The sequence below is a fragment of the Solanum lycopersicum genome, chromosome 1 (assembly GCF_036512215.1).
Source record: "Solanum lycopersicum chromosome 1, SLM_r2.1".
Taxonomy (NCBI): Eukaryota; Viridiplantae; Streptophyta; class Magnoliopsida; order Solanales; family Solanaceae; genus Solanum; species Solanum lycopersicum.
Window position 1 is genome coordinate 5,982,429 of NC_090800.1, and position 20,469 is coordinate 6,002,897.

Genomic DNA, 20,469 nt, shown 5'->3' on the forward strand with positions numbered 1-20,469 from the left:
TTTTCTTATGTTTGGACATCTATAATTGATATACTTTTAAGTATTGTCTTTTACGTTTTACCCGTGATTTGTTATGCTTCTAATTATAGACATAATGCTTAACCAAATCGAAAAAAATCAAACTAAATCAAATTTATTTTGGTTTGGATTGGGTTACACTTCTTCAAAATCAAAAATAAAAAATCCAAATCGAATAGTATAAAACTGAACCGAAAAACCGAATGCACACCCCTAATTGTATATACTAAACAAAAAGATAATTATTAATTATTATATCATCAAAATTATTTTTTTCAAGTACTCAATTTTTTTCCCAAAATGCAAGAACAAGAGCAGAAGATAAAAAAAAATTGTGGTTGAAAAATGGGAGGACATACCTCGATTTATAGTTAACAAAGGGTTGACAAGTGATTTTTGTGTCTTATCTGAAAGTCATGATCTACTATTTGGAAAAGTCATAACTTATCGAAAAATTATTACCCTTTAGAAAAAATCACAACTTAAATTAAAAATATTATAATAATTTAACATTCAAGTTAAAAGTTCATGCTTTTAAGATATATATAGAAAGAGAGGTGGTGGCATATGATGTGACATTTTTTATATTTTGAAACTGTTTTTAAAATTTTTATATATTTTTTAATGAAAATGATAAATATGCATCTATGCAACATTTATTGCACAATAAAAATATATATACATAATTATTTTTCACGAGGAGTATATCTATTTTAAATATTCTATATGTCCAATAATAGTTATTCACTATTATTTTGACATAGATCTTAACAAACAATAAATAATAGAGATTATATCACCACATTATCCTTTGAAAATATTAAACGTAATACTTTGGGAAATATATTAAATACTCCCTTCGTCCATTTTAACTAACTTTCAAAGTTAAATTAAATTATATTTATATGATATTTTAAACAAAAAATTCAGATATTCAAAAAACTATTAAAAAAAGTACTATAAATTGCAGTTTTTGCATATCAATATAATGAAAAATTATATTTGCAAAATGTTAGTCAAAATTTTTATAATTTAATTCTAAAAATAAAAATTATGACAATTAAAAATAAACGTAAATAATAGACAAATACAAATGAAGAAAGCAAGTAGAATAATTGAGGTATATTTGTTGTTTTAGGATAAGATGAAGTAAAATAAAAAGAAGAGATTACACATTCGAGAATTAAGCTATCACTAATAAAAATTAAGATTCAGATAATCAACTAATTAAACCGTTTCATCTTAGAGTTAAGGATACATAGATTTCTACTATAATGGATGATTAGAATAAAATATAATAGTTCAAATAATTAGTTATATTAAACTATGGTTTGGCGGTAATATGTAGTTTCCATTTTTTCATTATTTCATTTGCCAGCTACAGTAACAGCAACATCTTACTGAACAAAAAAGGACCAATAATCATCCAACAAAAAACAAAACAAAAAAAAAACACCATTTTTTTTCTTTGTCCCAATCTTCTCCTCTTCTGCTTCTTCTTCTTTATTATGCTAACTTTTCACCTTTAATTTCTTTAAAGTACTGTATTCCCACTTCAAGAATTGTCATTTTAGTTTGTTGGCAAACTCAAATTTGCATCTTGTTTGCTACTTGGAACTGCAGGTTTGTCTTGTTTTCTCTTGCTGTTTTTCTTTTTTATACAAAGACTTCATTTTTATTTATTTTTTGGCTGTTTTTGTTTTTTGGGTATTTTCTTATTTGCACATTTTTGGGTTTTTTTTTGTTTCAAGAATTGGGTTAAATTTTGTTAAAAATGCAATCTTTGGTGTTGCTTTTACACTGGTTAGAGCTTAGTGTGGAGATTTGTCAGATGGGATTCTTGTATTTTTGGGGAATTTTATTATTTGTACTTGGTGATAATCATGAGGAGCATTTTAGTACTACAATCTTGATTTTGCAGTAGTAATCTGTGTGCAACTATCTGGAGATCTTTTAGATTTATGCTTCTATGTATTGTGATACATTAGGTTCTTGCAATGTAGATATCTGATCTTTCCTAGTTCAGAAATTTTGTTGATTTGTTCTCTCAAATGGGGATGGTTATCTTGATTTCTTATGTGGATATTGCTGCAAGGGTATTTTACGCTGTTCAGCATAGTACAGGTGATTTTTCTTTCAAAGTGATGGTTTTTGTAGAAAAGAATTAATCTTTGTGGATATTTGGATCATTTTTGTAAGCCAATCTTGTTGGAGCTTTTCGAGTCTTCTTTGTTATGCATTCTACTTGTAAAAGATAAAAAAAGGGCTTCTTTGTTATCATGGTTCCTTGTTTACTGATATTTCTGATGCTAAAGTTTGTGGGGTAAGGTCTGCTTGCGTACACTCTACCTTCTCCTGACCCCACTTTGTGGTACTACACTGGATATGTTGTTGTTGGTAAGTATTGTGCTCATTCAAGTAAGCCAATCTCTTGGTAGTCTTCTTTCAACTAGATCCTTTTCATATTCAACAGTTTAGTTCTGCGAGTACTCCTAGTTGCGTTGTTAGTTAAAGCCGCAGCAATTGATCGCCTTACAGAGCCCAAGAGGTCTCATATCTATATCTAATGGCTGCTGCTTATTCTTTTAGATTCGTGGCAGAATGTAACTTGTAAGTAAAGACAGCGGGGACCTTTAGAGAGTTGCACATTTGAGCCTTCAGATTGAAGCTGAAAATTATCTTTGGTTTTATTCGATAATCCATGCTAATCTCATCTCATGTTGGGAAATTAGTTGTAAATCACATAGAGTATCTGGATAGACAGGATGCAAAGTTATCAAGTATACTCATCCAACTCTTCTATGTTGAATAACAGATTGGAGAAACTATCATGCATTTTTGAAATTGTTCCTCATGCTTATGCACCTTCTTTTTATAGATAATTGATTTCTTTTTGTTTCCCCTGATGGAACGAAATTTTGAACTTTGTATTCATGAAAGATCCTCCTTTTTCAGTTGTGGCCATCTGTGGAAATGATGTTTTAGTTCTTGTATACAAGATCAATAACAATTTATTGCTTCTCAACTCTAGCATGTTTGGGTTGCTAATGATCCGAGTCACCACAAAATAGTGGATATTCTACCCTGAACCGTCTCCTTTTTCACAATGTCCCTTCCATCACATTCATTGTTCTGACTTCTACTGATATTCATTCCAGCTCCCATCTGACACCATGTTCTTGCGATACAGGTTGTGTTAGATCCCTTGTAGCTTCAATATTTCATCTTGTTATTCCTTCATGCCTTGAGGATCACAACTATGTTGTACAGTAAGTTTGTTTGTCTCTCTGTGAAAATAATGGGGAAAGATCAACTGAAATGTGAAAGAAAAGGATGTAGAGAATATCAAAGGAAAAGTGAGAATATGGAAGTGAAAAAAGATGACATATGACCATATTTCCATCCAAAGCTGATGGAAAGAAGAGTGAGGATGAAGTGGGTGAGATATTCTTATCCTGATGATAAGAAAATTGAAACAATGTGGGACATGATAGTGGATTAGGAAGTTAAATTCAAATCCATTTGAATCGTTTTCTTTCTTTGTCCTTAATCCTAATTACAAATGTAGGCAGGGAGGTGTAAATCAAAATTGTAAAAATGATACACATATCGGTACATGCTATAGAATAGACCAAAACAATTACTTTATAGTGTTACTACTTTGTCATAATAAAGATAAAATACTTCATGAGCATGAGTGATTTCCTTGATAATGTTATAGCCGCATGTGCATGTGGAGAGGGAAGCATGAGGGGACTGAAGGAGTTCTCAAGACTCATTTGGTTCACAGTTAAGAATCATAGTCTAAGGTATGGTAACCTTGAAGGAAGAAGGACAAGCATAAGGGGAAGCATTGTTTTCGGAGATCTATTCAAGATTGGAGTGGGATGAAGTGGATAGTTTCCTTCAGAGCAATGTATAGTGCTATTGGGAAAATGAAAAAATACCTTTCTTTTGGTACGGGAAAATGACAATATTGTGGAAATGGGTAAGCAGCAAATGTATTTGATGAATTCATATTATAACTACCTGCTCCATGGAGGTGATACGAGGACCACATGGAAGTCAATGTGGAATACTATAACACCAAAAGGTGGGGTTTTATATGGTATACTATGTCTGATCCTAACCTAATGTCAGATAATCTGAGGAAGAGGAGATGTTTATAGTAAGTTGATGTCACATGTGCTAGATGAATGGGAAGGACTTGGACCATCTGTTACTACATTAGAACCTTGTATAAAGTGACCTGCTTCTCTCGGGTGGTAGCAATAATGCTTGCCTGACTCATCAAAAATTCAAAATATTCAAGAAAAGGTATCTTTCTATGTAGCAGATGTCAACTATGTGGGCTTGATGCAGAAACCAACTATAAACCATTTGTTTATTCATCGCATGTGGGTTATGCCAAGTAACACCTCACAACTACTAGTTGATGGAACAGTGTAAGATCAGAAACAAGAAATCATAGTGGTGGAAGACTATCTCAGCATGCATATGGTGGACAGTGTGGAGGGAAAGAAACACTAGATGTTTTGAAGATAAGGCAAACAGAATCAAACAGATCAAGTTTAATTGTATGCTTTTGTAATCTTATTGGTCTAAGGAGGAGTTTGTAAATGATGCAGAATCAATTCTTAGCTTCTTAGAATCCTTGTTAGATAAGACAGGTATTCGATTTTCGGTTTTTGCTCAACCTGCAATTACTTCAGCAGTTCTTTAATGCTGCTTTTGTAATACAGTTAACTTCCTCTTAAAAAAACTACATTACTACCTTGTAATAGAATTGTCTTAAATATGAGCATCTCAAACAATGGAAAATTATTTGACAAGATGGTACGTGGAAAATATGGATGCTAGGAAGAGGAGAGATGAAAAGTTGAGCAGCTCCTCTTGTGCATTTTGGCCAATTTGGCTGTAAATGACAGAAAATCAAACCAGATTTTTTGTTTCTTTGATACTTTTTGGTGAAAACGGAACCTTCATTTTTGCAAAGATGGGTCGATGGATCCTTATCACTATCTTGGTGTGATATTCAGTGCAAAAATCTTGACTTTATCAAAAAATGGAGTTCACTAATTAGAGTAGATCAACTATGCTCCTCGGAAGTGGAAAGATATTGTGTCAACTTCATCTTACTACATGATCCAAAGAGATATGAGTGCCTTGTACTAAAACGTGATGTTTGTTTTTCTTATCCTGAAAGTATGTCCTGAAGTTTGATCTTCTTATTCTACACAGTTTGTGGACTTGTAATTCTTTTTGGATCTTTCTTCCATTTTGTTCTCAGGTGATTTCTTCTCCTTTATTGAGAGATCTTCAAAGTAGTAATACAAGTTATAGCCATGGCGTATTGGAGCTTGAGGGAGATATTTAGTGTGCTTGCAGTTAGCTAAAATGAAGAGCACACAGGTACTTGTGTTTATATCTTTCTAGGTCTCCTTTTGATGTGTTCAGATCCTTCATGTCTTTCTCTGGTTTTGATGTATGGAATTTCATTTTTTTGGCAATGCTATCTATTTTTTTCGAAAAGTTTCTCAGTGCAAGTTATGACTCAATTAACTCGCTGCTTACTCTTGTGGCTTATTTTATAAATCTGAGTAATCTCCGTTCTGTAATCACGATGTTCCTCTTTATCCTGTTATAGTTAACTATTTATTAACATTCTCTTCTTATAGAGCCAGCAAATAATATATGCATATGAAAATTCTGAAACCATTTTTGCTATTAAATTCTTTTGGTAAGTTGTAATTGTTGTTCAGATATGGAACTTTTTTTTTTCTTATATTGTTAATTGTAACAACTTCAGGATCCACAAAGCACAACTGAGAAACAATCTTCAACTCAGGCTTCTCATGAGGCCCAAAGTGACCAGCAGAACAATGCAACCGATACACCTGTAGCAGATTCAGCTTCAGTTTCTGCATCAGGCAATGACAACCGAAAAGTTTCACGTGAAGATATTGAACTAGTAAGATAGTTCTTTATTCAGACACATACTTTTATACAAGTCTGTGTGTGTAGGGGAAGTTTCCGTTCTCTGTCGCACCTTGTTCTTTAACTTTATTATGACACAAATGGTGATGTAGGTCCAAAACTTGATTGAACGTTGCTTACAATTGTATATGAATAAGGATGAAGTGGTTAAAACACTTCTTAATCGTGCAAGGATAGATCCCGGATTTACAGCTCTTGGTATGTATATCAAAAATGAAATTGTTGGTGATTATAATGGTTATGTATTTGCTACTTAATTGAAATATGTTTTCTTATATTTATCATTACTTTGGTTATAATGTGTGTCAGTTCTCAGTCTCTTATACCTTTTCATACTGAATACAGTTTGGCAAAAATTGGAAGAGGAAAACGCAGATTTCTTTCGGGCCTACTACATTAGGCTTAAATTGAAGAAACAAATCATCTTGTTCAATCATTTGCTTGAGCATCAATATCATCTGATGAAATATCCTGTGCCTCCGAAGGTTCCATTGACTCCGATGCAGAATGGGATAAATACCATGCCAGGTAATTTTATTTACCGTTACATCATTTCATTCAATTTCATATTCTTTTTTTGTCTTTGTCTTCCTGCCGTTTCATATTCTGAAAAGGATGGGGACCATCACCCTTTTCCTTCGGGAATGTTGGTTCTGCTTCAGCTAGGGCATGTACTCTTTTATTCCCTTTTCATAAGCTTAAACTGCATTAATCTACAGAAGTCATACTTGTTTTTCTGGGAAAATGAAACTATTTCTTCAAGGAGCTTCATTTTAACATTGTCCAACTGTATATCATGAAAAAAAAAACTAATTTGGTTGGCTGTCGATGTTAGAGGCTTTCTGTTGAGTTCCCTATTTAGTTTGTGTCATTCGCATTTATGACTTAACTTGGATTAATACTGCTCCTTGGAGAACTAAATGGGGGCATCCATGAGAGGAAGCATAACGAGTTAATACAATAGAAGTTATTGAACAATATTCTTGTATACTTTATGTCATTATTGTTGATTGCCTCTTGTTTTCAGTGCAGTCAACAACTTACCCATGGGATACCCCGTCCTACAACAACATCCCCATCCAGCTGCAGGTCAACCTCATTTTGATCCGATGGGCATGTCCAGTTGCCATGTGGTTAATGGTGTGCCTGCACCAAGCAACTATCATCCAATGCAAATGAACTCTGGAAATGAGTGAGATTTCATTTTTTATTGGCTTTAAACTCCCTTCTAAACCTTGAAATGTGAGACTAGAACTCCAAAAAAAATCCATAAACACTTCCCAATTCGATGTGTATTCCCTATTATGATTCATATTTCATGCTTCATAGAATTTGGTGAGAACTCTCGCCACTTCTCGTTGTTTAAGTAGCAGTAAGGTTGGTGAAAGAGACTACTTTTCTGCTCAGTCCCGCGTGTTTGTGTTTATTTTTTTAACTCAGAGATGGTGCTAGGGTGCCGCAAGGGGTTCATCTGAACCCCATTTGTCCAAAAATTACACTATATATACAAGGTCAAATATGTTTATGGGCTTAAAATAATAAAAGCTATTTCTATAATAGATTTTTAAAAGAAATGGTATGGCAAATGTCACTTTACATTTTCCTACTTGTTGACAGTATGGTGGTAGAAACGAGTGCATCTGATGTAGCACCAGCTGTTCCACCTAGCAATGCCATGTCTGATATGCCTGTAAGCCCTGCATCAGTAGCTTCCAGTGGACACTTCCCCTTCACCGCTTCGGAGATTTCAGGGATGGGAATTGACACATCAGTGCTTGACTCTTCGTTCCCATCTGACGTAGCAAGTTCAGTAGGATTGCAACTTCCACCAGATAACGGTGTTGGTAATTCTAGAGATTTGCTGAGATCCTTGGATCAAATTCCTTGGGATTTCAGTCTTTCGGATCTAACAGCAGACTTATCAAACTTGGGAGGTAACTTTCCTCATACATAACTCAAAAATATTATTAATAGCACAACTCCTGGAAAGCATAATTGGACATCATTTTCAAAGAGGTTGTCCCGATTCACCCAGGCCTAATTCGATGTTGATAATTGTGTTGGCTGCATAAAGTTCTGAACTTCAGGATTCCTTTCCTGCTCTTAGAATTATTAGTTCTCATATATGCATGATCTTCCTGTCTTTTTTTCCCCTACTTGATCTGATTAATGGTAATTTTTGCTCCAACACTAATTGCAGATTTAGGATCTCTAGGAAACTATCCCGGTTCCCCGTTTCCAGAACAAGAAGATATAGGTGAGAATTTACTACTTTCTTGCCCGTGTTGTCTTATTCTTTGAATCAAAGCAGATTGAGTAGTTCAAAAAAGCATTAGCTTTAAGTTCTGTACTATTTAGATGGATTTAACAGCTGAAGTCTTCTTATAATCGGAATTCATTTTCTTTACTTTGAAAACATGTAATGAATACGACCCTGATCCTTGTGAATGCAGTCTTGCTTTCATACCTTGTATGACATGGTTTAGTCATAAATATTTAAACACTGATACATGATTGCTCCATGGCCTTAAAAAAAAAAGTTTTTGCATTTGCATATGAAATTTACACTCTCAACGAAGGTATGAACATTTATTACAAGAAACAATGTTATTACCCGGAAACAAGGCATGTCTAGAAAAGTTACCTGTCTCGAGGATCATGAATAAGTTTCTTGGGCATGAACATTTCCCATAGCTAAAGGATGACATGACTCGATCGAGCTAAACTTTTTATGCTTTTCTTAGTATGAAATAATCCTTCTTATGCTTTTTGTTTGGCTTTGTTTTAGTTGAGGAGTTCTTCGTTGATGTTGAAGCTGCCCCAGGGCCTGCAGCATGTCCTCAATCAGATGAAGAGAAGTCTTAGTTTAAGTTAACACGAGCACGTTCTTAATTCCATAGCCAGAATAAGGAGTTTGGCGTGATCAGCTAAGAACATTGATTTACCTTTGTTAGGTATGTCTGTGTAGTTATTAACCCAACTTTTCTGGTGTCAATGACTTACCTCGCTTTATTCTTATACTGATCGAGTTGCACTATTTTCTATTCCAATAGATTTCACTTCCCTAGCTTGCGCGATATATCATTTGTAGAAGCAAGTCAAGATATGTCAGTTTCATTCCTTTTGATGTTATAAAGCTTGTATCTTTGGTATTGAACATAAACAATCAGATAAAATCTGTTAACCAACTGCTTGTACCAATGCTTATGCTGTCCAATTGTAAGATAATTGTCTTTCACTACAAGTGTGTTTGGTATGGATGAGTGGAAAACAAGTTAGTTAAAAATCAAGAAAGTTACTTCACTATTGGGAAAAGAGAAAAACAAGTTTCATAATTGATATACAAAGCTTATTTTACTCATTTACCAAACACCAGAAACAAGCAAAAAACAAATTACTTATTTTTTTAAAAAAAAATATATTTTCCTTAGTACCAAACACACCCTACAGTCAAAATGTATGGAAAATGAACTGTATGTAGTAAAATTGTCATACAATCACCAAACAATAGGAAATTATTGTAGTTCAAAAGTCCATTAAGGGGGGTAAAACACTATTACCAAAAAGTTCTTTCTTGTGACTCCAACCCAAATTATCTTAATATCTTAGCGGGGAAAAGAATCTCAATTATAGCATCACACCTTAATTGTGAATAAGTAACGAGGCGATAATCCATATTTGAAACGATTAATTTCTTGAGCAACTTTGTAGAGGTTAGAACATACATCACAAACTAAATTTCCTCCAATGAATCCTGGACTTGTCTTAAACGCAAAATTTCAAGGTTATTAAGTTTTTTAACTAGCTTTCAATCACTGATCTTCGTACAATCATATCATATCATATATTTCTAAAAGCATAAACAAAAAAAGTTGAAAGTTGAATCATGGGTTTACCCCTTCTATAAGTTAAATTGTTATAAAATATTCAAATATTTGATTGTATGATTTTGATTAAAATGTTAATGACTTTTAGATTTTCTAAGATTAATTCCTAATTAAATATCTAATTTATTTATATTTATCATCTATAATCTCTATGTATATAATAATTGTAATTTTTTTTTTGAAAAAAAAGTCTCTACCTGAATTACTATACTTTTCCTCTTCTCATAAATAATATAATTTGTGTGGATAAAGTATTATCATTTATGATAAATACCGAAATTTGATAATTTAAATGGTGCAAATCTGCAAAATGGAGACACATACGTTGATAAGGTCCTCTTAATTATTATTAAAGAATGACACAAATTTAAATTCATTAATTGATGCTTAATTACATGATAAGAACTTTAATTATTCTTTCTAAATGGTTTGCTAAGTTTAATTTTCTTTTTTCTATTCTTCATTTATTTATTATTATTATTTACTTACTTATTCAACTTTTATACTCTTAATGTTATGTACTAATTTTTTCATCTATATATACATCAGTCTTATAAGAATAATGTCTACACTTTATTTTTTCTTAAATTTGTTTCTTTTTGTTTCTTTTTCTCTTCTTAATTTAGTGTTCTATGAATATTTCATTGCCTTAAGTCTTCATTCTTATTTTGTGTTATTATTCATTACAATTTACATATATATTTTAATGAAATTTTTGTCATTCTAACGTATCTACAAAAATTCACATGAAACACACACGGAAGCACGTGCTCAGAAACTAATATATATATATATATATATATATATATATATATATATATATATGTATGTATGTATGTATGTATGTATGTATGTATGTATGTATGTATGTATGTATGAGCTAACAATTCACAAGGGATGGACTTCAGTATGTCCAAAGTTTCACTTTGATAATCGATAAGTTTTGATCCATCTTTTCTGAAAAATTTGAAACTCTCAAAGTTCGATCTAATATAATAATCGAACTCCGATATGCTGAAAAGAGGCTTCATTTCGATATTTTATTTAATTCTAAGTAAGAAAATAATCGTAATGACGAGTCAAACCGGCTATATAAATGCTTATTAATAAATATTTGAATACTTCGGCTCAAAAATTCAAAATTCTTATACTCAAAAAACATAAATTATGTAACACATTTAGATAATTCTCATTGATGTAATATATTTAAAAGGGAAAATTGTATATAATGACAAACTAATAAATCAAATTAATTGCTATAACCACCCTTTGATTTAATTGTGTTCCGTAGCAAACTGTTTGTCAGTCACCGCTCTCCCTCAAACTCTCGCTCGCCACTCTCCTCTCTGGCTCCATCTCTCGCTCGCTTCCTCTCACTTTTATACAAACACAAGTGTATAAAATTTGTTTCTATTTGTATAAAGCGAGAGGAAATTGTATAAATACATATATTTTTGTTCCCCTCTCTCCTCTCTCCCAGATCTCGCTCGCCACTCTCCCGAATCTCGCTCGCCACCCTCGCCTCTCTCTCTTATACAACATAAACGAAATGTATAAATTCGTTTCTACTTGTATAAAGCGAGAGAAAATTGTATATACAAATGCAAATACATATATTTTCGTCCTATACACTTATAATTATACAATAAAAATACTCACCTGCCCAGTTTATTTTGACTCTCTCTTTCTCTTTTATACAAATTCAAATTGTATAATATCGTTCTATACACTAATTATACAATTCGTTTTATACAATTCTCTGCCCAAGTCTCTTTCTCTTTCTCGTTTTATACACTCCGTTTTATATAATTCGTTCCAATTATATATGTATAGCGAATTATACATTTATATGTTTGCTATGGAGTGCAATATACAAACTTTGCTATAACATATAAATATGAATTTTATGTTTGCTATATGTGAAAGTTGCCCTATTTAACATGCAATATATATATATATATATATATATATATATATATATATAAATTAAAAATGAAAAAAATTGAATTAACAAAAAAAAATTAAAACGATGAAAAATTTACTTAAATAGTTTGTTTTGATTCTAACATTTAAAAAGAATTGGCTTGATTGACATAATTTTTCCTTTTCTGGAAAAAGAAAAAAATAATGTAAACTGAATCATAAATATCCTTACTTCATTCTTAAATTGAATTGGCATCTGATTATTTATCAATACACGTTAATGTTCATGTATAGTTATTTAGTACTCCCTACATTTAAAAAAGAATGACCTAGTTTACTTGGAACAAAGTTTAAGAAAAGAAATAAGGCTTTTGATTTTGTGGCTGTAAATTAAAGTTATGTCAAATGTATCAGAAATGTCCTTTAAACTTGTAGCCTTAAACATGCCACGTGGAAAGTTAAAGTTAAAAAATTGTCTAAAAAGAAAAGGAGTCATTCTTTTTGAAATAGACTAAAATGGAAATAAGGCCATTCTTTTTGAAACGGAAGAAATAATATTTAATAAAAACTAAAACTTAGCGTTTTCAAAAGTTTTGGAGATGTGTAAAATACCAAGATCAATGTTATAAGATTTAATTGCCAATAAAAACTAAACTACTTTTGATGACAAAAAAAACAACTGATATTCAAAAATTGAACCAACAAACAAAAGCTAAATGTTGATCACAAAAAACTACTTAGCAAAAACATAATACATTTTAGAATAGTTTCTTCCAAATAGGGTGTTGCATCCACACTCTTTCGACCATGGAATCAATCGGAACTCCCTTTGTTTCAGGCAAGAAGAAGTAAACGACTAATCCCATGACAACAATCCATCCGGAGAAAAAGAAGAAAATATAGGCTTTCATAGTGCAAAGCATAGTCAAGAAAAGTTGTGCAATGATAGATGTGAAGAGCATGTTTGTGCTAACCGCGAATGCAAAACCAGTTGTCCTTGTTTCCAATGGGAATGTCTCACTAGGAATTAACCAACCAAGGGGTCCCCATGACCACGCAAACGACATTACATACGTACACACCAACACCACCACTATCAATGCTAGTGTTTTGTTCAACGTTCCTGTATCGGATAAACTTGTTAACAAAATTGCCCCGATTGCTAACTGAGAAATTAACATCTGACAACAAGCTTGAAGAAGCAATTTCCTCCTTCCAACCTTGTCAACAAGGTAAATTGAAACGAATGTGCTTCCAACATTAACAATTCCAGTAATGACAGAGGATAGAAGCGAGGCATTAGCCTTGAATCCCATAGTCTGAAACAGAACAGGCGCGTAAAACATAATAGCGTTGATTCCAGTAAATTGCTGAAAGACTTGCAACAACACACCAATCACAAGTGGTGGAATGCTAGCAGGCTTTAACAACTTCTTTAACGAATGCTGCTTAACTTGCTTGGCTTGTTGACACGCTATCACGATTTCTTTATACTCATCCTCAACGTCATTGACACCCCTAATCTTCATGAGCGTGGACTTCCCCTGTTCCTCATTACCACGCTCAATTAGACTCGTAGGGGTGTCAGTGATAACAAAAGTACCAATAAACAGAATCACCGCGGGAATAGCTGCGAGTCCAAGTGACATTCTCCAACCATATGGATGTACCGTTGAAGTTCCATAGTTGACAAGATTTGCAATGAATATACCTATAGTTACAAACAATTGAAACATAATATTCACAGCTCCTCTGTGTTGGATTGGTGCAACTTCAGTTAAAAACAGAGGAACAGTCTCGTTTCCAAATCCAACACCAATACCAAACAAAATTCTACCAAAAATAAGCATCGATTTGTTCTCCGCGGCTGCACTCAATACAGCTCCAACAATGAAAAAGATTGACGCCATTGAAATGGTAAGCCTTCTTCCTAATTTAGTAGCCGCTTTTGAAGCAAAAAAACTCGCGAAAAGAGCGGATATGTATAAGGATGAAGTGAAGAGTTGGAGAAGCATACTATCATATTTGCAATAGTTATTTTCTATAGCATGTAACTTTGTTTCATAAATATGTGGGAAAAATTTAATCAAGAAATCATCCATACCAGAAACTCCGCCAGAAATACCAATATCGTAACCAAACATCAATCCACCAAAAGCAGCAAAAATCCAACAAGACACCACGTATAACGTCATCTTAGAGTTATTCATCTCAAAGTTATTTGACATTTTTTCAATTTTTTCTCAAGAAAAATATTTTATATATAAACACTACTATTTTATTTTTTTTGTTCATAGAAAATAACAAGCAAACCTGTGTATTTATAATGGTATAAGACCTAATTTAGATAGGATTTGAAATTCTAATCCTATCTTATTTAGACTGAAGTTTTATTAGAATCCTACAAGGATAAGGAAACTATTTTTTTTTCGAAAAAAAGGTGATATTATTTCAATTTCCATTTTATTTGAATCTGTTGAAATTTTCTCCTCCTTTTTTTTGCTTATATTTTTTCGTGTCTTTTGGTAACTAGACGTGTATAAGCCTAAATAGTCATAATCTTTAAATTAAGACCGTTGATGTTTTAAGTGTTAATGACATTCATAGATATAATTTCACGAGTATAAGTCACGATCTAGACTAAGATATAAGTAGTTATTATTGTTGTATTGAAAAACCTCGTTTCTAGATATAACATTCTTTACTTGAATTGATGGTTAAAAATATACTTAAAATATCTGACTATTGAGTTTCATATCTGAATTATCACCAATACTAATTATCAAAACACATCTCAAATATTAGTTGTACTATTTTAATAAAATGTTAATAAAATACGCCCCATCGAGAGGACCCAATATACCCTTCCAAAGGTATAAAGGCATGCTGGCGTGATCACTAAACTGATTACCCACGTAGGGGACTTACAACCTACTTAGCTAGTAGTTCTGGGACTAATTGGGTATGTTGAACCCTAGTCCAACTCGGTATTATGCTACTTCCATGAATTATGTAATTAACTGATTATGACTGACTGTAAATACTGGATAGCTCAAAACTGAACATGCAAACTGAGAATGCAACAATTAATCTGGTAATCATTGTTCTATAACTGGAGATGTATATCTGAAGTGACTGAAATATCTGACCTAGCATGTGTAATTCAAAAACTAAAGAAATATAAAGCTAGAGTTCTGGAATTCATGCGATAAACTGAATAATAACTTTACAATTTGATTTGGAACATATATCTAATAAATTCATGAAGTTCTATCAAAGTTCTAGAAACCGTAGGTTTAATCATGATAGAGAATCAAGAACTGAATGAAAACTAGGGACCCAATAGGTGAAAGAAACCCACTAGTGAAATCCCACATACCTGATGATGAAATTTACAAAAAAACGCTTAGATTTCGGGGTTGGAACTGCTGAAAACTTGTTGCGTTCTTGAGCTAAGATTCTTGAGCCTTTTCTCCTCTCTTGCTTCTAATTTTCTAACTTTTGACTTAGGTTAGTTCTTATTATGTTTTTAAGCTTAAATTGACTAAAATCTGATGATTTAGGGTCAAAATGACGTATCTTAGGGTTTAAACGAAGTGGGAAAAGATCAAAAGACCCCTGAGTTAGTTGCTGTCGGACCAAACGACGACCAGGGCTGACGGTCTGTTGTTCCATCGACGGTCCGTTGTTTGGCCCGTAGGTCGGGCCTGTTTGATAGGCCTTTACTAAAACGGGCAAAACTTTTTACTCGATGGTCGGATTTTAGCAAGGTCGGTGGCTATGGAAAGTTAATTCAATTATCTATATTTTGGTAGGTCATGGACACCTAATTCATTTTGTGCTGAGAGTAATGACCATTTGAAGTTGATCCAACTGCATTTCCCCTTAACTGTCTGCTAGTTCCCACCTACGGTCAGACCTACGGACCGTGCTAGTCATTCTTGGCTCTTATCAGAGAGTGCGTGAATGGGTTGTCGATCGACGGTCACAGACTATGGATCGTACGTCCGTCCGTCGATCATGACTTAACCAATTTTTTCTGGGCTGAGATTTTGTGGGTTTCTGACCCCATTGACGGATGTGCAGGACGGACCGTGGGTCAATCTATAGTCCGTCTATGGCCCCGTTGATTGCACCTACAGATAAATCTGAAAAGCTGATTTTTTATCTATTTTGAAAACAGGGTGTTACAATGTTATAGAGTCTCTCAAAACCAACGAAATGTCATAATAAAGAACAACTCTATTATAGAATTACTTTTAGTGATTGTGAGTGTTAATCTCTATTACTTATAACATCACATTTAGTTAGGTCAATCAATAATTGATCATTTAATCATCGATTTATTCAGAAGAGACAAATTAAGAAAGTTAATTTTCTAACCAATTTTAATTCATAAATTTATTAATGTGCCTAATAAATAAGCTCTGACAATATTTTGTATTTCTTGTTTTTCTATAAAATTTATACTAACATTTGACAAACATAATTACGTTATAAACTAAAAGAGTAGTTCAAAGGAAAAATATAATACAAATAAGGAAAAATTACATGTATAAACACCTTTATTTTTCATAATTTCCATTTTTTCTTACCATTTTAAAATATTTTTAAAATTCCAACAATTTTAAAAAAAAAAAAATTTTAGATTACTTTTTTTTATCCGATCACTGACCTCCATCCACTCACCACCGTCCAGTCCCCCTCTCCATCCCCTCCCCCAAAAAATAATTTTGCTTTTCAAAAATATTTTCAACTTCAAAATTTTATTTTTAAACTCCTACCCCCTCCCCCCGGCCATCCCCCACCCACCCCCAACCCCCCCCTCCCCAATTTATTTTTTTTTAAAAATACTATAAAGTTCAAATTTTTATTTTTTCACTCCTACCCTCTCCTCCCTGTTCCCTCCCCCACCCCACCCCCACCCCACCACTACACCAAATAAAAATTATTTTTAAAAAATATTTTCACTTTTATAAATTATCTTCTATTCTAGTAAAAATAAAAGATGTCTCTCAAAAATATTTTTTGTTCATAAATCAAACACAATTATTTCCGGAAAATATTTTCTACTCACTAACCACACATGAGAAAATAAATCCAAAATATACTTGTTTTCCACGAAAATATTTTCTAGGAAAACATTTTTCACGGAAAACATTTTTCTTAATACCAAACACACCCTTAATCTAATTTGAAATATTTCCCTTCGTTGATTTTCTCTAGTTTGTTATTTCTTAATTATATTATGTTAAGTTTAATAAAGAAAAAAACTACATAAATCAAATCATAATAACTAAAATATTGTCATTTTTAAAAAATATTAAAAGTATTGATAATGGATCCTATTAAATGTTAAAATATTGTTGTTTTGCAAAATTTCTCTATCTAAAATGACAAAGGATTGGCTATTTGTTAAATTTTCTCAGGAATATAATGAGTGGCTAAAGTTGTAATCACTATACGCCCAAATATTGGGCTTAATGTTAAACAAAGGCCCGTTAGGGTTTTGTCGGAGGAAAATATATATATAGAAATTTGTACTCCCTTGTTAATTTTTACCCTTCGCCATTTCTGTTCTCTTCAGCAGATCGGCGACGACGGTGCCAGTGACCGGCAAGTATGGTGCATGTTTCCTTTTACCGCAACTGTAAGTATTCAATTTTGTAGAAATTCATTCGCTTTCCTTGTTCCTACGCGATGTGTATGCCAAATGTCCCAATAATAAACGATGAAATCTCCGTTGATTTTGTTTCTTAGATCCTAAATGTCTCTATGTATGTTGTTTTGTTGTTGTCTAGTTTGGTTTTAGATAGTAGAGAGCCTGATACTTGATCGTAGAATGTACATTTTAAAGATATGTTGATAACTCTATTCATATATTTGTTGAGCTGAATCGTATACACAGTTGATAGAATAGTCATAACTATAACTCTGTGCTGTAGGAATTTTAGCTGTTCTGTAAAAAATTAAGTTATTAGCTCAGTCTTGTGTAAGTGTTTAGTCTGTTGCTCTTATCCTGTTTTGCATATTTCTGCAACTCAAGAAAATAAAAGCTTCTATCTTTGCTTAGGAACAACCGTTTTGACTTTGTCATATACTTGACAGAAAATGTAGAATGATGAGCAATATAGTTGGAATACTGTTAGAGTGTCTTTTTATATGCAGTGAGAAATTTAATTCAACTACAAAAGGATTGGATACTTGGTCATTGTCCAATTCAGCTAGGTTCTGTTGGTGATTAGATGCACTGTCTTGTATATATATATATGAAGGTCGTGATGGTGTTCTTGGTTGTTCAACACATATAATTGAAAAGTTTGAATTTTTATTGTGTAATCACATTGTAAGAGACTACTATTTCTGAATGCTTAGCTGATAACTGGATATGTGTGCATAACCACTCTTTGATAATCTATAGTCTTTGAAGATTTGTTTATTAAGAGCAAAAGATTCATATTCATACGGGGAATACTAAGTAGTTGGGATTCAGGCTCAATCCTGTTGGTGCAGTACAGTATTCTTGTAGGAGTTTCTTTTGGTTCGTTTCAGAGATTTGTTTGTCATAACGTTATAACTAGGGATCTAGAAATCCTCTTCTGTTGGAGACCCTAAAATCGCTCTAAGGGAGTAAATTAATAGAGAGGATTCAAGCAATCAGGCGAAATAAATAGGGGTTCAAGTATTGCAGTAGCAGCATTTGTTATACTAGTCTCTGGAGATAATTACCATTGTCTGCTGTTCCTTTTTTTGCTTTTGTATGTAGAAGTTAATGTTGTATCCATAATGTGTTGCTATTGATGTTTGTTATCCATTCTTTCTTAACCTTTGATGTATTACTCAGATGGGAAGACCTTTAAGAAGCCTCGACGCCCTTATGAGAAGGAGCGATTGGATGCAGAGTTGAAGCTTGTTGGAGAATATGGGCTGAGGTGCAAGAGAGAGCTTTGGAGAGTTCAGTATGCCTTGAGCCGTATCAGAAATGCCGCAAGAATGCTTCTGACCTTGGATGAGAAAGATCCACGCCGTATTTTTGAAGGTGAAGCACTCTTGAGAAGAATGAACAGATATGGATTATTGGATGAGAGCCAGAACAAGCTTGATTATGTCTTGGCCCTCACTGTGGAGAACTTTCTTGAGCGTCGTCTCCAAACCCTCGTCTTCAAGACTGGCATGGCTAAGTCAATCCACCATGCTAGAGTGCTCATTCGACAAAGGCATATCAGGTATTTACATATTACAGTTTTAGTGACTCAGTTCAAATATGTAAGTTCAGCTATTTTTTCCTTTTAAACATCTCTGAAGGCCCACTAAGTATGCATCACCTTGACACAATAATTCCTAGTCTGATGCTGCTTAGGATCAGTATGCATTTTGTGAAGATTGTTGATCTGTATTTTTGAGAAGTTTAACTTGTCTTGATTTTGGAAGTATCATTTAACTCAATAACCTATGATTATCATTGTGCAAATTCTTACGAAAATAAGCCATATAGTTGCAATAAAGTTTTGGGTACTTGCACAAAATGAAATACGTTGCAGTATGTTAAACTGTTTTTCGTACTTTCCACTTTTGAATTTTTTTAATCCAAGGAAATGAAAGTAAGAATTGTGTGTCAAACAATTGTTATTGTTTGTGTAGTGTTGGCAGATCAAAATTATGAAAGCTTGGACGGGTTCTAAAGAAATTAATTTCATGAAAGCTTGAATGACCGTATTTTTCAGAAGTATGGGAATAGACTCCAATCAGCTTAGGTCAATCACCCTGAGGTGTTGGGTTCCTTCTGATATCTTTGTACTCCATGATTTTATCCAACACTTTTGCTTGGCCTGCATTTTAGATTTTGTCGGTCTCACTTTGGTACGTGAAATATTTTTCCAGAGTCTAATGATATGTTTGTCATGCAGAGTTGGTAGGCAGGTGGTGAACGTTGCTTCTTTCATGGTGAGAGTGGACTCCCAGAAGCACATTGACTTCTCTCTCACCAGTCCTTTCGGTGGTGGTCGCCCTGGAAGAGTGAAGCGAAAGAACCAGAAATCTGCTGCAAAGAAAGCAGCTGGTGGTGATGGAGACGAGGAAGATGAAGAATAAACTCGTGTTTATTTGTGTTTAGATGTTTCACTTCTGCCTATGTTGTGTACTTTCTTGTTTTAGGTCTTTTTTGCAATTTAATCTACCTTTAGTATATTAGAAATGGTTTTGACAGAGGTGGAGAGAAAATTGAGTTTGTATTTAGCACTTGTCAAGTAGCTCACTTAGACTTTGGTCTGAATTTATAATATTGAGTCAGCAGACCTGATATTAAGAGAAATTTTTGTCTTGGATAGAATATTAGACACTGAATTTGGGTTTACTTTGATCTAATTTCTACACATATAACAGCACCCAGTAGTATACTGTATTCTTATGCATATCCAACAAACCCAGTGAGGTCCATTAATTGGTGGTGTTAATACCTCGGATGGTCACTCAACTATGCATTTTTTTATCAGAAAGTCACTTAATTTTCAATTTTCACTTAAAAGTCACTCAACTGTGCACTTCTTTCTCAAAAAGTCACTCAACTTTGAATTTTAATTCAAAAGTCACCCAACTATTCGCTCTTTCCTCAGAAAGTTAGTCAACTATCCATTCTTTCCTCAGA

General features: G+C 33.2%; 3 protein-coding genes across 5 annotated transcripts; 2 read left to right on the forward strand and 1 right to left on the reverse strand.

Annotated features, from left to right (window-relative positions):
* The first annotated feature begins 1,362 nt into the window (after window positions 1–1,362).
* On the forward strand, window positions 1,363–9,203 carry LOC101254226 (uncharacterized). Of its 3 annotated transcripts, none has more exons than XR_742190.4 (10): window positions 1,365–1,641; window positions 5,309–5,430; window positions 5,828–5,989; window positions 6,108–6,213; window positions 6,361–6,543; window positions 7,048–7,207; window positions 7,633–7,949; window positions 8,216–8,272; window positions 8,804–8,969; window positions 9,069–9,203. XR_742190.4 is itself a non-coding variant. In XM_019214167.3 (10 exons), the coding sequence occupies exons 3-10, from the start codon at window positions 5,416–5,418 to the stop codon at window positions 8,878–8,880; spliced, it is 1,077 nt and encodes a 358-aa protein (XP_019069712.1). In that variant the 5' UTR covers window positions 1,395–1,641; window positions 2,007–2,142; window positions 5,309–5,415; the 3' UTR covers window positions 8,881–9,203. The 3 variants fall into 3 exon arrangements, 2 of the variants coding, with proteins under 2 accessions (XP_004228399.1, XP_019069712.1); XM_019214167.3 differs by adding an exon at window positions 2,007–2,142 and having other exon boundaries at window positions 1,395–1,641; window positions 8,804–9,203; XM_004228351.5 differs by having other exon boundaries at window positions 1,363–1,641; window positions 8,804–9,203.
* Window positions 9,204–12,429: 3,226 nt separating this feature from the next.
* Window positions 12,430–14,106, reverse strand: LOC101261261 (sugar transport protein 8-like). The gene has a single exon (XM_004228793.5). The coding sequence runs from the start codon at window positions 14,051–14,053 to the stop codon at window positions 12,584–12,586; it is 1,470 nt and encodes a 489-aa protein (XP_004228841.2). The 5' UTR covers window positions 14,054–14,106; the 3' UTR covers window positions 12,430–12,583.
* A 3,211-nt stretch (window positions 14,107–17,317) lies between these two features.
* Window positions 17,318–20,178, forward strand: LOC101253922 (small ribosomal subunit protein uS4y). Its single transcript, XM_004228350.5, has 3 exons — window positions 17,318–17,475; window positions 18,670–19,051; window positions 19,733–20,178. The coding sequence occupies exons 1-3, from the start codon at window positions 17,448–17,450 to the stop codon at window positions 19,914–19,916; spliced, it is 594 nt and encodes a 197-aa protein (XP_004228398.1). The 5' UTR covers window positions 17,318–17,447; the 3' UTR covers window positions 19,917–20,178.
* The last annotated feature ends 291 nt before the right edge of the window (window positions 20,179–20,469 follow it).